The following is a 14,351-nucleotide window of genomic DNA, read 5'->3' as shown; positions in this document are numbered from 1 at the left end:
GGAGGCCACAGGAGGGTAGACATTTTCATTTTATACCTTTTTCCTATTATTTGAATTTGAATTATTTACTTTGTGCGTATCTTAGCTATTTAAAAACAAAAGAACTGGGGGCGCCTGGGTGGCTCAGTCGGTTGAGCGTCCAACTTCAGCTCAGGTCACGATCTCATGGTTTGTGAGTTCGAGCCCCGCATCAGGCTCTGGGCTGGTGGCTCAGAGCCTGGAGCCTGCTTCCGATTCTGTGTCTCCCTCTCTCTCTGCCTCTCCCCCATTCATGCTCTGTCTCTCTCTGTCTCAAAAATAAACATTAAAAAAAAAATTTAAAAAAAAAAGAACTGTATTGTAAACTAACGAAATAGCAGCTGATCCAACCTGCCCCCCCATGTAAGTTTCTTAGCTCACTGATTCAGAAATGGCTATCACTGAGTGGCAAGACCCCTAGACCTAATGTCTACACCTGGGAGCCATGTAACTCAGCCCTTGTGCAGGATCCTTGACACAAATATTCTCACTTCATTTTATAAGAATTCCTATTACATGTAGGATAGACGAGCTAAGATGTGTAATATAACTTCAGAGGCCAGTAATCAAAAAGCCAAGTATTTTCAGGGTGCCTGGTGGCTCAGTTGGCTAAGCATCCAACTTCAGCTCAGGTCATGATCTCACGGTTCCTAAGTTCGAGCCCTGCATCAGTCTCTGTGCTGACAGCTCAGAGCCTAGAGCCTGCTTCAAATTCTGTGTCTACCTCTCTCTCTGCCCCTTCCCCGCTCACGCTCTCTCTCCCTCTCAAAAATAAAATAAACATTAAAAAATTAAAGAAAAAGCAAGTATTTTCATTTAATTCTCTCACTCTTGGGGTTTGCTTCTTCTATTATATAAAAATGATGACCAAGAGGTTGTTTCACACTGGATGGATGTGCTGAAATCACTTGTTATTGCATAAAGGATCAAAATAGTTTACATAGGAAAGGGTTAAATATAGATCATTCATAATCAAAGTGGGGAAAAGTAGCTGTGTCAGGACTGAATTCATATACTCCCCAGTGCTCTGGGACATGCACAAAGTAGAAGCCGATTTGAATTTGACTTTCATTTGAGTTTTTAGTTTAGAGTCTGATACAGTATCTTTATACACTGGTTTGTCTGATCCAGTGGGTGAATGTCATCTACGAAAAGTCAGGCAGACAAGATAATTTCCTGCTTGTCAGAGAGGGCTCAAACTACATAATTGTTAAGTATTTCTATGACTTTTTATGATACTAAAATTATAATAAACTGCCTTTCAATTAAAAAGTCAAGGTAATTTGGCAGAACAAATACAATGCTGATGCAGAGTTTTTTCAAAGAAGTTAATAAAATTTCACAGGCCCACAATTCAAACTGCAAAAAACAAAGTCCTGTGCAACACAGAATACAGTTACAATGGATGTGTTTCAAGAACACAAATTGGATCATAACCCTGAAACTACTACCTCCCCCACTCCTGCTCCCAATGGCAAACCAAGTCAGTTAACCTTAGGGACATAAAACTACGTATAAATAAATTTTTAGTAACCCAAACACTCAAACCTTAGGTGTCATAAAATAAATCACAAAATTTCAGGTAAGAACTATTCCCATTCAACATTTAATGAGATTCTTTTTTTCATTATTATTATGTTTATTTATTTTTGAGAGAGAGAGATAGAGTGCGAGCAGGGGAGGGGCAGAGAGAGAGAGGAAGACACAGAATCTGAAGTAAGCTCCAGGCTCTGAGCTGTCAGCACAGAGCTCGACGTGGGGTTTGAACTCACGAAAGGTAAGATTATGACCTGAGCCGAAGTCGGACGCTTAACTGACTAAGCCACCCAGGTGCCCCAACCATTTAATGAGATTCTTAAGATATCATGAATAACGAAACAATTTTCAATCTTGGGTTTACATAATTTTTAAGGCATTTTTAAAGCTGTTTTCAAATATATTATATTTGATCACCTTATCGACCCTTTGAAGCAGGTAAAGCATTTTACAGATGAAGTGACGAAAGTTCTGGAAGTCAAAATGACTTATTTGGAAACAATGTAAATTAGCTTTGCTAAAAATAATATAATTAAGGTGTACAGAATCTAGCATGAAGCCACTGTGTCAGACTGAAAAACAAAACAAAACAAAACAAAAACCCCCAAAACCCCAAACAAGACTTGGTATTTCTTTTATTCAATCGTATTCACACAAAAAGCATGCTTCCCCAATCTGTGTTCAGCACTAAAAGCTTGAAGTGACTGAACATAAATAAGCTAGATGACAAAATAAAAAACCGAAAAAGTTACAAAGAAGATGAACCTTAATCATGATACATGTAAAATGGGATCAAAAATGATTGTTTAGGTATTTAATAGGGAAAACATAAGACTTTTTTCAAAACCATTTATCAGGCACCTATTTTTTGTAAGCCACTATGTTGGAACAATAAATAGGACACACTGTATCCTCAAATGACTCCTAACCTAAAGGAATATGATCGACAGCTATTGGCTTAGTAGCCATTTATATGCACAGTGTGAAGAAAATAATTATACTTCATTCTTTTTTCTTAAAAAAAAAAAAAAAGCTATGTCTAACCATGAGAAGCAATAGCCCCCACTATCAGGTGCTGAGTATAGCAGGAAAAGTGGGCTGAAATCTATTAGCAATAGGTTTTAAGGAAAACCCTGACAAAGTATGGTAGGTTTAGAAGAGACTGATTGTGGTGGTCAGTGCTGGGAATCCATGTTTGATGAGGGCAGCTTGTGAGAACTGGTGGATGCTTAGATTAAGGCTAAGGTCAGACAAGACAGGTACAATGTTTTGAGGGTGTCAGTGGAAGAGGGAGGGAGCTGACTTGCCCTGTGGGCTGTGTTGCTCCAAATCAGCTCTCTCCATAGGAGGAAGAATTTCCCAGGACCCAGAGCTGATAAACAATGGGACAGGGAATGGCTTCCTCATCCAGGCGGGATTCCAGTTGCAGTGAGATGGGCATATCTCTGGATTGTAAGCGAAGAGACTCACTTATTGAATGATAAGTTATACCAGATGATAACTGAGGTTCATTTAAGCAGATCAATAACAAGTAAATTTAGGTAGAGAGCCTAACTAAAACTAAAACTTTCATAGGTGCTTCTCAGTAGATATGAATAATACAGAATTTCTTTCCAGTTTTATTAGGAAGTATCATAAATAAGAAATAAGATTATAAAATAAGTACAATAAATTTTTATCATGAAAAGTTTTAAGGATTAGAATCAAGAAATTTCCCTGAAGAGTTGGTTTATTAATATACTTTATTGGATAAATTTTATGATTATGCATACTGACTAAATTTTATTTTATGATAAAGTTAGTAAAGCTACCTGGGAATTATTAGATTAAACCTTTATTAAAAATATTTCTACAGTCTAAATTAACCTTGATATTGCATTTGAAAATACTCCTTCAGGAAATAAAGACACACGTATAAAGAGAAACAGTAAACATTCACAATATGTTTGTTCATGGGTTTTAGGTGTGTTGAATATACGGGATACACACATACATATGTACACACACACTGATATAACATTTCTATATTGTTGAGCTGTGCCTCTCTTCTCAGCCTCAGATTTTCTTCCTAAAAATGATTGTTGTGGCCTTCATGATCTGCCACTGATTAAAACATGCAGTACATGAAACCGTGGTTTCAAAAAAGTATAGGGCATATTTTGCTGCAATATTCATTAATAGCAATGACTTTATTTATGTTATTATTTTATTTGTGTCCCTTGTTTAGCCTCTTTGTTGGCATAGGTTAGTCCTATAAAGGCTGACAGTTATGTTTAGAGTCTCTTACGGTGGAAGGCAAGGTAGTTATCTTGCAGAAATGAAGCACAACTAATAACCCTTTGAAATAGTGGGCCCAGAGTAGAGATTGGTTGTAGTATATCAGGTAGTATAGGTATAGGTTTATCAGTAACTTTTAAGTTCCCAAAGAACTACTTACGGTTCTATAGAAGGCAATGCACAGTTGCATCATGGAACACTGATCACCTGGTCAAGCCCTCTATCTTTCAGAAACAGAGTCTGTTTACAGACTCATTTCTCTTCTTGAAAATCTCCATGGATAAACATTATATTATCTTGCTCAATAGGTCCTATCAGCATATCATGGCTCTTACATTTAAGATTTTTCACAAATCCATTTTCTTCCTTTAGTCCACCTTCTGTTTTTTCCTTCTTGATCACAGAATCATGAACATGAGTAACAGTCACTTCTAGTTCATAAAGTTGGAAAGAATAATTAAGTCACTTACCTACCTTTCCTTAAAATCCCTAATTTCCTTAAAAGTGTGCATATTATAATCATGCTCATCATCCCTTTCTGAATTTTCTCATTTCCCCTCCATTTTGGGGTAAATGTATGTTTCTATTTCTTTGCATGCTGTTAAAGTGGGACATAATTATCTTAATAAAAGCAAGATACATGAAAATATATTAAGAGGATCACTCTCTACCCTATACATGTCACATGCCTTTCAATACAACCGAGTATATTTTCTTTCTTCAAATAGCACTTGAAGTCAGCTTGTAGTCACCTATCATTGTCAAGGGGCTCGTGTCTAGCTTATCTTTCCCCCTTACTCCTCACTCACTATCTATGTCTGACTTTGCCACTGAGGCCTTCCAGTAACTTGAATTAGATAAAGAACCTCCTAAGGCCACTTCTGCTAAAACTCAAATTATATTGTTTCAGTAAACTCAACACCAAAGTGCTAACATTTTTCAAAATGCCGTTTTCAAAGCATTTATCTGTTCAGTGAAAAATGACTGTGTGAGTTGTGGCAAACGGGGCTAGATGTCTACTTTTCAGATAAGGTGAAATGCATTTTCATAACTTTGTATATAGAATATGCTTCAAGATTTTGAAACTCACATTATCTAGTCATGAATTTATTTATTTGCCCTGTTGAAGATACTTCAATTAATAAACATATAACACAATTATAAATTCTGAATCTCCTTAAGGAAATAAAAGCATACTGCTGATAGCTTCCAAGGGCATGTATATATGCAAGTACACGTATCAAAATAGTGCACTTTTATGGGGCACCTCGGTGGCTCAGTCAGTCAGTTAAGCCACCAACTCTTGATTTTGGCTCAGGTCGTGATCCCAGGGTTCTGAGATTGAGCCCCACGTCAAGCTCTGCGCTGACAGTGTGGAGCCTGCTTGGGATTGTCTTTCTTCTTTTCTCTCTGCCTCTTCCCCACCTTTCGATTGCTCTCTCTCTCACAACATAAATAAACATTAAAAAAAAAAAGTGCACCTTTAGATAGGATGGAATGATTCAGTTTTTCTTCTATAGAGATGGCAACAATAGTATCAAGATCAGTGGACCACAAAATATTGCAACAGAAGGCTTTAGCAGTAACAGCACTTTTAAACATGGCTTGAACAAAATTAACTAGCTTTTAATTTATTAAGTCAGTAATTACAATCAATGCATATATTTTCACACTTTTCATGTAGAGTCCTCTGTTATTTAAAAGTAACAAAAGGAATACTAAATTTACTGGAAATGGTAAAAAGACTAGATATTTTCCACATTAAAAATAGAATAATGACTCTGGTAAAAAAGAAATACGAATTTGCCATTACTGGCTTTAAATATCAGTCTAAAGGTCTAGATGTGTCTATAATTAGATTTTGTAGTAAGTTCCCTTTCATGAAACCTCTTTTACTTAGAAGGAATTAGGTCAGATTTTTACAAAGGCAGTAAGAGTATCTGTGACAGATTTATTCAAATTCTCCATTGTTCCACTAAAATGTGCCCGTTTGCCTTTCTGCAGCTAGTGCTGAATAACAAAGAGTGGCCACAGTTGCTATTATTTGCAATAAGTCATACCTACTGAGATTCAAAATGCAGGTGGGGTGCCTGGTTGGCTCAGTAGGTTAAGTGTCCAACTCTTGATTCTGGCTCAGGTCATGATAAGTGTGATATCGAGCCCTGCATGGGGCTCCACAGTGACAGTATGGAGCCTGCTTGGGATTCTCTATCTCTGCCCCTCCCCCACTCTCTCAAAGTAAATAAATAAACTTAAAAAAAAATGGAGGTAATGTACACTTCATTCATTCATTCACTCACTCATTCACTCATTAGTCAGGATCTAGAGCTAGGTAGTGGGTTGGGAGTTGGGTGTCAGAATTTATAAGGCACGAGTCTATGCTCCAGATTTTGTGATTAGTAGGGGAGGTAAGACACACATTCAAGTAACTATTAAATGGTATCAGGAAAGAAAAAAAATCCCACTATGATCATTCAGAGAAGGACTGAAAAGTCTAGGTTTCAACAGTGTGCTTTTAATTTAACGCATCTTTCAGGAGTTTCTTTCTTTCAGGAGTTTCTAAGTGACATTCAAAAACTCACTTGTAATTGAAAACAACAGTAGAATTTATAAATTCAGTTGTTAAGATGGCCACACAAACTCAACCTTTCAATTCTGGCTTTGATTTAATTTAGAATTCTGCTTTCCTTTCTGTCCAACATAATTGTTTTCAAGGACAGATGGGAAAACCATAGTCCTGACCAAGGTCAATAATATCAATTTTCTCTTAAGATTTAAAAAGATGTATAGTTTTCAAATATATACTTTCTTTTTTCTGATTATAAAAGTAAAAAAATGCTCATTATTACAAATCTAGACAAAAAAGAAGGCAATAAAAGAAACATTCTTACTGCCACCACCCAGAGATAAAACTGTTAATTCATCATGTTAAATAGAAAACACACAAAATTTAATGAATGCAATATCTTATAACGAATATTCTACACTTAATTCAAGGGAAAAATGTGTTCATTATGTACTCATAACTTTGTTATTATAAAATCTAACAGATACATACAAAAATCTGAGTGTAATGTTATATGAGGAGTTGTAAACTAAAACTATTCTACCGGAATGTTGTGCAATTGCTAAATTATGAAATTATACCAGAATAAAATAAAACAAAAAATTCTGGCCCAAAATACTTGCCAAAATTGCTCAAAAACCTAATGTAGGTATGTTAGTATAAAAAAAGTACACAGTAACCAAAACTTATTACTCTGGACAACTGGGCTTTATAGGCAAAGCAATAAAAATTAAAGTTAAGGATACCTGGCAGGATGGTACAAAACAGAGATTTCCAAACCTTCCTTTGCAGCACCCTTAGTGCCTTAGTAATTTTTTCATGGTGCCCCAAGGCCAAAAGAAATAGCTAACAATTCTGTTAATTACATAGTTAGGTCCAAACAATTTAACATATATTATATATATATGTGTATATCTATCTATCTATCTATATATATATGTGTGTGTGTATATATATATAGATATATATCTATATATATATATATAGATAGATAGATATAGATATATATCTATAGATATATATCTCAAATAACCACAATTGCTTACTAATGAGACACGTGCATCTGATGGGCAATGCATGCCTTCTCAAATCTTGGGATCAACTCTTACAATCAGATTGACACTCTCATTTCCTGGTCCTGATTTTTGTGCAGCACTTGCTTTTTATCACAGCAGCTGCAGGAAACCTAACTTCGGAGAGATGTGATGTCATCGAAAAGAATGTAGTAGGATCTAATGACGAAACTGGGAACTCTCTTGAACTAGACGTTCACAAAGTGTCTGACGGATGTGGAATATCTCTGTGTTTCCTTCAGAAATTTAGGGGGTATAGCTCAGGGGTAGAGCATTTGACTGCAGAAATTTAAAATAACCCACGTTGCCCTTTTGAGTTTGCTGTGGAACTCCAGGGAAGCTGGCCTGGTGTAGTTTGGTAGTCGTGGATATAGGGCAACCTATAAAAGTGTCACTGTAGAAGTGGTAGGAACTCCAAAATAAAGGCTGTCTTTGGAGTGCCAGGGTGGCTCAGTCCATTAAGCAAGCATCTGACTCTCTATCTCAGCGCAGGTCTTGATTGCAGGGTTGTGAGTTCAAAGGCTGTCTTTGAAAAATTTGATACCTTTGATATATAAATTGCTGGTCCTTTTATAACAGAGCACTGAAATCCAAACTGGGATACTATGACATATTATTTTATAGACCATGAGGGCTCTGTTATTGTTTCTTCCTTTTTAAAATTTTTTTGAAGTTTATTTATTTTAAGAGACAGAGAGTGAGTGGGGGAAGGGCAGAGAGAGAGGGAGAGTCAGAATCCCAAGCAGGCTCTGTGCTAGTGCACAGAGTCCAATATGGGGCCCGAACTCATGAACAGTGAGATCATAACTTGAGAGGAAAACAGAAGTCAGACACTTAACCGACTGAACCACCAAGGCACCCCCACTTCCTTTTTTTTTTTTTTTTAAATAAAAGACTGCTCAAGATGCAGATTTTTTATTCCATTTGTAAGTAATAGCCACCTACTGGATTATGTGTTTATTATGGGATTATTTGTTATAAAGGTAGAATATAGGATTCTTTGTTACAAAGTAGGCTATAAAATTGTAGGATTATTTGCTGTAATAAGCACTTGTATGGGTAAGAGTTAACAAGAGTCTGAAGTGGCTCTATTGGGGCCTATTGACCAATGGCATGCGTGTTTCATGGGGACCCCATTAGAGAAAGGTTCCTTTTGTCTGTATACAATTAAGGCTGCAGATGGAATTAAGGTTACTAATCAGTTGAGCTTAAAATTGAGAGCTTATCCTGAATGATCTGGGTGGGTTCAGTATAATCACAGGGATCCTTAAAAGTAGAGAAAAGAGCAGAGGATTAGACCTCAGAGGAAGATGTGACTTGGAAGAAAGGCGCGGGTAATGCTGTGTGAGAAGGACTTGACCCACGGCAGGCTTTAAAGATGGAGGAAGGGAATCCAGGAATCTGGGTGGCCTCTGGAGGTCAGAAAAGGTAAGATAGTGTATTCTTCCCTTGTCTAGAGTTTGCCCACACTTTGACTTTAGCTTAGTGAGACCCACATTGGACTTATAACTTACAGAAATGTAAGACAATAAACTGGTGTTGTTTTAAGCCACTGTATTTGTGATAACTTGTTATAGTGGCCATGGTAAACTAATACAGACCCCCAAATGACAGTATTGATAACAACACAATAGCGGAGCACCTGGGTGGCTCAGTTGGTTGAGTATTTGACTCTCAGTTTCAGCTCAGGTCATAATCCCAGGGTCATGGGATCAAGCCCCAAGTCGGGTTCTGCGCTGAGCATGAAGCCTGCTTAAGATTCATTCCTCTCTCTCTCTCTCTTTCTCCTAACCATCCCCCCCCCCGCCCCTCTCCCCTGATCATGCTCTCTCTAAAATAAAACAAAAAAAAATGCAATAGCAACTATAAATATTTCAGGTCAGGGGCACTTGGGTGGCTCAGTCAGTTAAGCGTCCAACTTCGGTTCAGGTCATGATCTCAGGGTCCGTAAGTTCGAGCCCCTCATTGGGCTCTGTGCTGACAGCTCAGAGCCTGGAGCCTGCTTTGGATTCTGTGTCTCCCTCTCTCTCTGACCCTCCTTCCCCATTCATGCTCTGCCTCTCTTTGTCTCAAAAATAAATAAACAGTAAAAAAAAAAATTAAATATTTCAGGTCAATTAGATGAGCTGAATAAGCTGTCTGTAATATACTTCCTAAAGGTATTTTCTAGTAAGTTTTGTTTTGTATTGATAGTGTAAGAAGACTGAATAACCTATAGGTGTAGAAAGAATTTTACTGGTATATACTTCAAACATCATAGCTTTTTGCCTCTGTTCATTTTCCTTACTGCTTAATGATGTAATGGCTATAAAGAAGATAAAAATTTCTGTATTATGCTCTGATATGAATTTTAAAAGAATATAGGCTTTTCCATGCTATATGAGTTTAGGCTAAGGATTACATTTCTTTTCCATGTGAAAATACCAATGAAAATATTTTTAGTTATTCTTGGACTCTTTTTAGATGGGAAGATAGTCTGATGTCTGGATGTGGGAGACCTTTTTGTATATTTATTAGTTTTAGAATTTTTATAGTTTTATATTAATTATTATTATATTTCCATTATATCTCTAACAAGGAAAATTCCTACAGTCTGGGTTTATATATTTTTGTGATCTGAAAATATCTATTCAAAGTTCAAAATAGTCTGTGTTCACCTGTGGTTAAAGGCAGGTGTGTGATGCTGTTCAAACAGGTCAGGGTGAACCACGTGGATGACAGTGTAGCCCCAGAAAACAGGAGGAGAAGAATTAGTTTCAGCATACCCCTGATAAAATCTGCAAACCTGAAAAGAAACAATGTTCTATTATAATTCTACTTGGATTTTTAAAATACTGTTTAAATCAATGACACACTTTCATTAAGCAATAATTTCTTGAAAAAATTTCTAGGAGTTCTTTTTAAAGCAAGTAAAAAAACCTTTTTTAACTAGCACATTTTGCATATATCATGGCAAATATTCTTTTCTCTTACAAAACATACAAAATGTGATCTCTGTTCAAGGTCTGTAACTTACAGGATGGATTCTGTGTTTTTTAAATGCTACTTTTACTTTCTTTATATATTTCTATAATTTCCAAACATCCTATAATGAGCATTATATTATTCTCGTTTTAGAAAACAGGCTAACTTGCTGACATCAACTTGCAAACATGGCTCTCCCAAAATTCAAACTCAGAGAATCCAAATGCTTACCCACAGAGCCACCGGGGTCCTATATGATCTGGTCTGTGCCTCCACTCTCCCTCTGCCTTACTATTCTCCAGTTGGACAGCCGTGTTTTTGTTTCTCATACAAGCTAGGGTTGTTTCCCATAGCAATATGTACCTTTGGTATTTGTCCTGTTTGCCAGGAATGCTGGTACCCTCATTCTTCATGTGACTTTCTCTAGCTTACTCCGGTCATTCAGGTCTCAGTTCAATAAAGCTTTCCCTGCTCATGAAAGAAGCCCTCACCATCCCATCTCCACACTCTATTTTCTTCACAGCATTTATCTCTATCGGCATTTCTTTTGTTTTTGCATTTACTTTTTGTCTTCCCTATTAGTAAGCTCCAGGAGAGCAAGAATGTAGCTCTGGAGTAATGACTACTGTCCTACAAAGGTTGTGGCTAATGTTTCAGGGCATTGTAAGTTCTCAAAATTTCTGCTTTTTTATGAATTAACATGAAATTAAAAGGCAAATGGTAGAGATGCTTATTGTTTAGTTATGACCCACAACTTTTCCATTTGCCAATTAGCTTTTCCTCATCTGCTAATTTGTACAGGCACAATCCTCTGGCTGTGCCTACATGCAACGTACTCAGGCCTTCAGAATTGTTCCTGCTGTAGAAAAACTGATCTCATCCCAAATATAACATTTACTGTGTTTTTTCTACTTTGAAGTTTTAAAATTGATTTTAATTTTTATTGTAATTATATTACTGTCCTTCTTAATATTTTCAATGCTATCTTTTGTGCTTATTTGACATGATAAGGTTAATCATGTTTGTAAGCATTGCCTGGACTAAAATAGCTTTCTGTGACAGCTGATGCCATCTTTTGGTGGAAAACATGGATGCATCTTTGCCCAGTGACTTATGTTTGTTCTCAACTATTAAAGTTCACCAGCAGAAAATTCTTTTGTACTCTGAAAACGTTCCACAGCTTCATAGAAATTTCCCTCAAGAAACTCCAAAAACAGTTTTCATGCCCACCAAACACTTTTTTGATTTATGTTTTGGTATGCTGCAAGAACATACTTGTCTGATAGGCAGATGGCAAAGTATGAGAGAATAAAATAGTTTTATGGTATAATCAGAACTGAATAAAGTTGAACAGTGAGAGAGCTGACAGGGCCAGGTTACATAAGAATAAACTGACCACTGTGATTTGCTATTTATGTAGACCTAGTCCTTTCAAATGGGCTAATACCATCAAAATTATTACACCTGGTAGTGGCCTTTAGCAACATAATTACAAAAAAAATCACCCAAACACTAATGTGTATAAGGAGATTCTGTTCTAGGGATCCCCAAAATGGTGTTATGAACATAATTTTAAAATTGATTCTAGGCCTAGGAGATAGCTATAATTGACTTCAATCCAGAGTAAGGGTCGTATTTTTTAGATCTTACATTTCAATGAATTAAAAACAGAAATGTCCTCAGTCTCATTTTTCCCTCTAGCTCTATTTCTATATAGATAAAATTAAGGGTTTACAGAAAGAAAATAAAGCAAAAGGTACATGTGAGATGTCATTTCTGATATACAATAGTTCCTCTTTGACCTATCTAGTGCTCAGAATAGGATTTGGGAAATGATGACTCACTATAATTGGCTTGGATATTTAATCAGAAAAATTAGATATGATTCTGTCAAATGTGACAAGTCAATGTATTTCAGTATTTGTGTAGTGATTTCCTACAAATGCTATCTTCCTATTCCTCTTCTTTAGCTTTTAGATTTTATTCTTATATTTCCCTAACTTATAAAAACCTCAGAGCGATTTAGAAATCAGTGTCAGTTTATTCTTTCATTATCCCAGGAACACTATGCAAACTGTAAGGTCTAGATATATTATCCTGTGCCAATTATGTTTAAGTATTTAGAAATTGAGGTGATTTACATATCTTATTTGATCTCCCCAAACATGTAATTAGATTCTTCTCTTTCTGGTAACGTTGATTGCCTAATTTTGTTTTTGATTAAACAGGGTAAACAATTTGGGAAGTGAATAACTCATTTCTTTGGAAACACCAAGAATAGTTTTATAGGCAGTCACCTGGATGAGTGACATTTCTGTTCTTTTTTTTTTTTTTTAAGAAAAAATAAGACATTTTCCTTCCTCTGATTCCTTCTAAAAATGTGTTGTCATAATGGGTTAGGATCAAAGGGAGTTTGGTGACTGGAAGTCTTTATGGACACTTTTCATCAAAATGGGATAAATATAGGGATGTACCTGCCAAAAAAGACCAAAAATAAATATCTGCTAATCAGATACTCCCTTTTCATGGAAAGTTCTAAAGATGTTCTTACAAATGATTCTTTTCAATTCTTTTCTATTCTCAATAAATAATCAATTTTCCTTTATTACTGTATTACCTTTCTTTGGGCTCCATTTGTAGCTTCTGTTCTCCAATAATATGGAGACAGGCAGCTTAATTACACTGGAAACACATTTCTATCCTCTGGAAACAGTTGAAGACAGACTACTCCTGAGAATGTTTCTTGCAGCAGCAAATTCTTACTGCATGTGAATTTTCTTGTAGCCTGAACAAGTGCCCTTTTCTGACTTTTGCCTGTTTTATTTTCCCCTGAATTTTAACACTTATCAAAAGGAGCCATTTTTTTTGTTTTTGGTTTGGCCCACCCACATGTTTAACGTAAAATATTCTTACCTTGCCATAGCTATTCCAACAACACAGCCTCCAACTATGGACCAAAATCCAATCCAGCCAGCATCTACCTGCGGAGAAAGTGGCAGACACATTTAATATAAGACTATCATGTTGCAATTTAGAAGGCAAGAAATAAAGATCCTCTGTCATCAATATGTAAATATATTTATATATTATATATACACGCATAATTCAAATATAATCAACAGCTAAATGGCAACAAATGTAGAAAATGAATAAAATGAAAGGATTCATGTGTGACTAATTAATACAACTTATCTAAGTAAATATATCCTTATTTAAGTTTTTATTGGAACATTTAAATCCAAAAAATAATCAGCATCACAAACAGGAAAAGGACAGAAGATGGTCAGTGACTTCAAGAAGCTTAAATATAGGCAATATACAGGACACTACTAGGAAATAATTAGGTGCTAAAACATCTGGCAACAATTAAAGATGTATCAAGAGGTCACAGAAGACAGAGAGAGTGACAGCAAGAGCAATGTGGAATGGAGCACGTAGGGAGACCACCGAAAGAGAACTGGAGCTGGGTTTCAAATACAGAGCTCACTCCACTCTTGAGAAAACATTTCCAACCCTGCCATTTACTAGCTTTGTGACCCTGGATGGATTATGTCTTCTTATCTATAAAATGAACTAAAAGAGATAATCTGTGCATAGACTTAGATCAGTGGTCAGCAAACAGGAAGTACTATCTATGTGTTATTACTATCTGTTATTACTACCTGATGATGCTTCTCCATCTATCTAATGTCTTAACTCTTTCCTCACCTCATTGCCAAACTTTCTCAGAGAAATCTACAAATGCTGCCTAGATTTACCCATCATTCATGTATCTTTAACTCCTGCTATTACTTGGCTTCTATCCAAATTCATACCGTAGGTCTCTGTTTCCTCATTAAAATAAGGATAACAAGAGATTTTTATTTTTTTGAGACTTAAATAAACTAATATGTGTAAAATGTTCAATACGTGTTAGA

At 36.0% G+C, this 14,351-nt stretch overlaps 1 protein-coding gene across 1 annotated transcript in view; it reads right to left on the bottom strand.

Annotated features, from left to right (window-relative positions):
* Positions 1–14,351, bottom strand: part of SLC49A4 (solute carrier family 49 member 4) — an 85,618-nt gene that overhangs the window by 19,413 nt on the left and 51,854 nt on the right. Inside the window, exons 6-7 of the mRNA XM_049628302.1 lie at positions 13,348–13,415; positions 10,128–10,255 (exon numbers count right to left, since the gene is read on the bottom strand). Of these exons, the coding sequence (XP_049484259.1) occupies positions 10,128–10,255; positions 13,348–13,415 (196 nt within the window). The remainder of the gene's footprint in view (positions 1–10,127; positions 10,256–13,347; positions 13,416–14,351) is intronic.

The sequence above is a fragment of the Panthera uncia genome, chromosome C2, assembly GCF_023721935.1.
Source record: "Panthera uncia isolate 11264 chromosome C2, Puncia_PCG_1.0, whole genome shotgun sequence".
Lineage (NCBI taxonomy): Eukaryota > Metazoa > Chordata > Mammalia > Carnivora > Felidae > Panthera > Panthera uncia.
The sequence above is the reverse complement of the archived record's forward strand: the minus strand, read 5'-3'. Positions and strand labels throughout refer to the sequence as shown.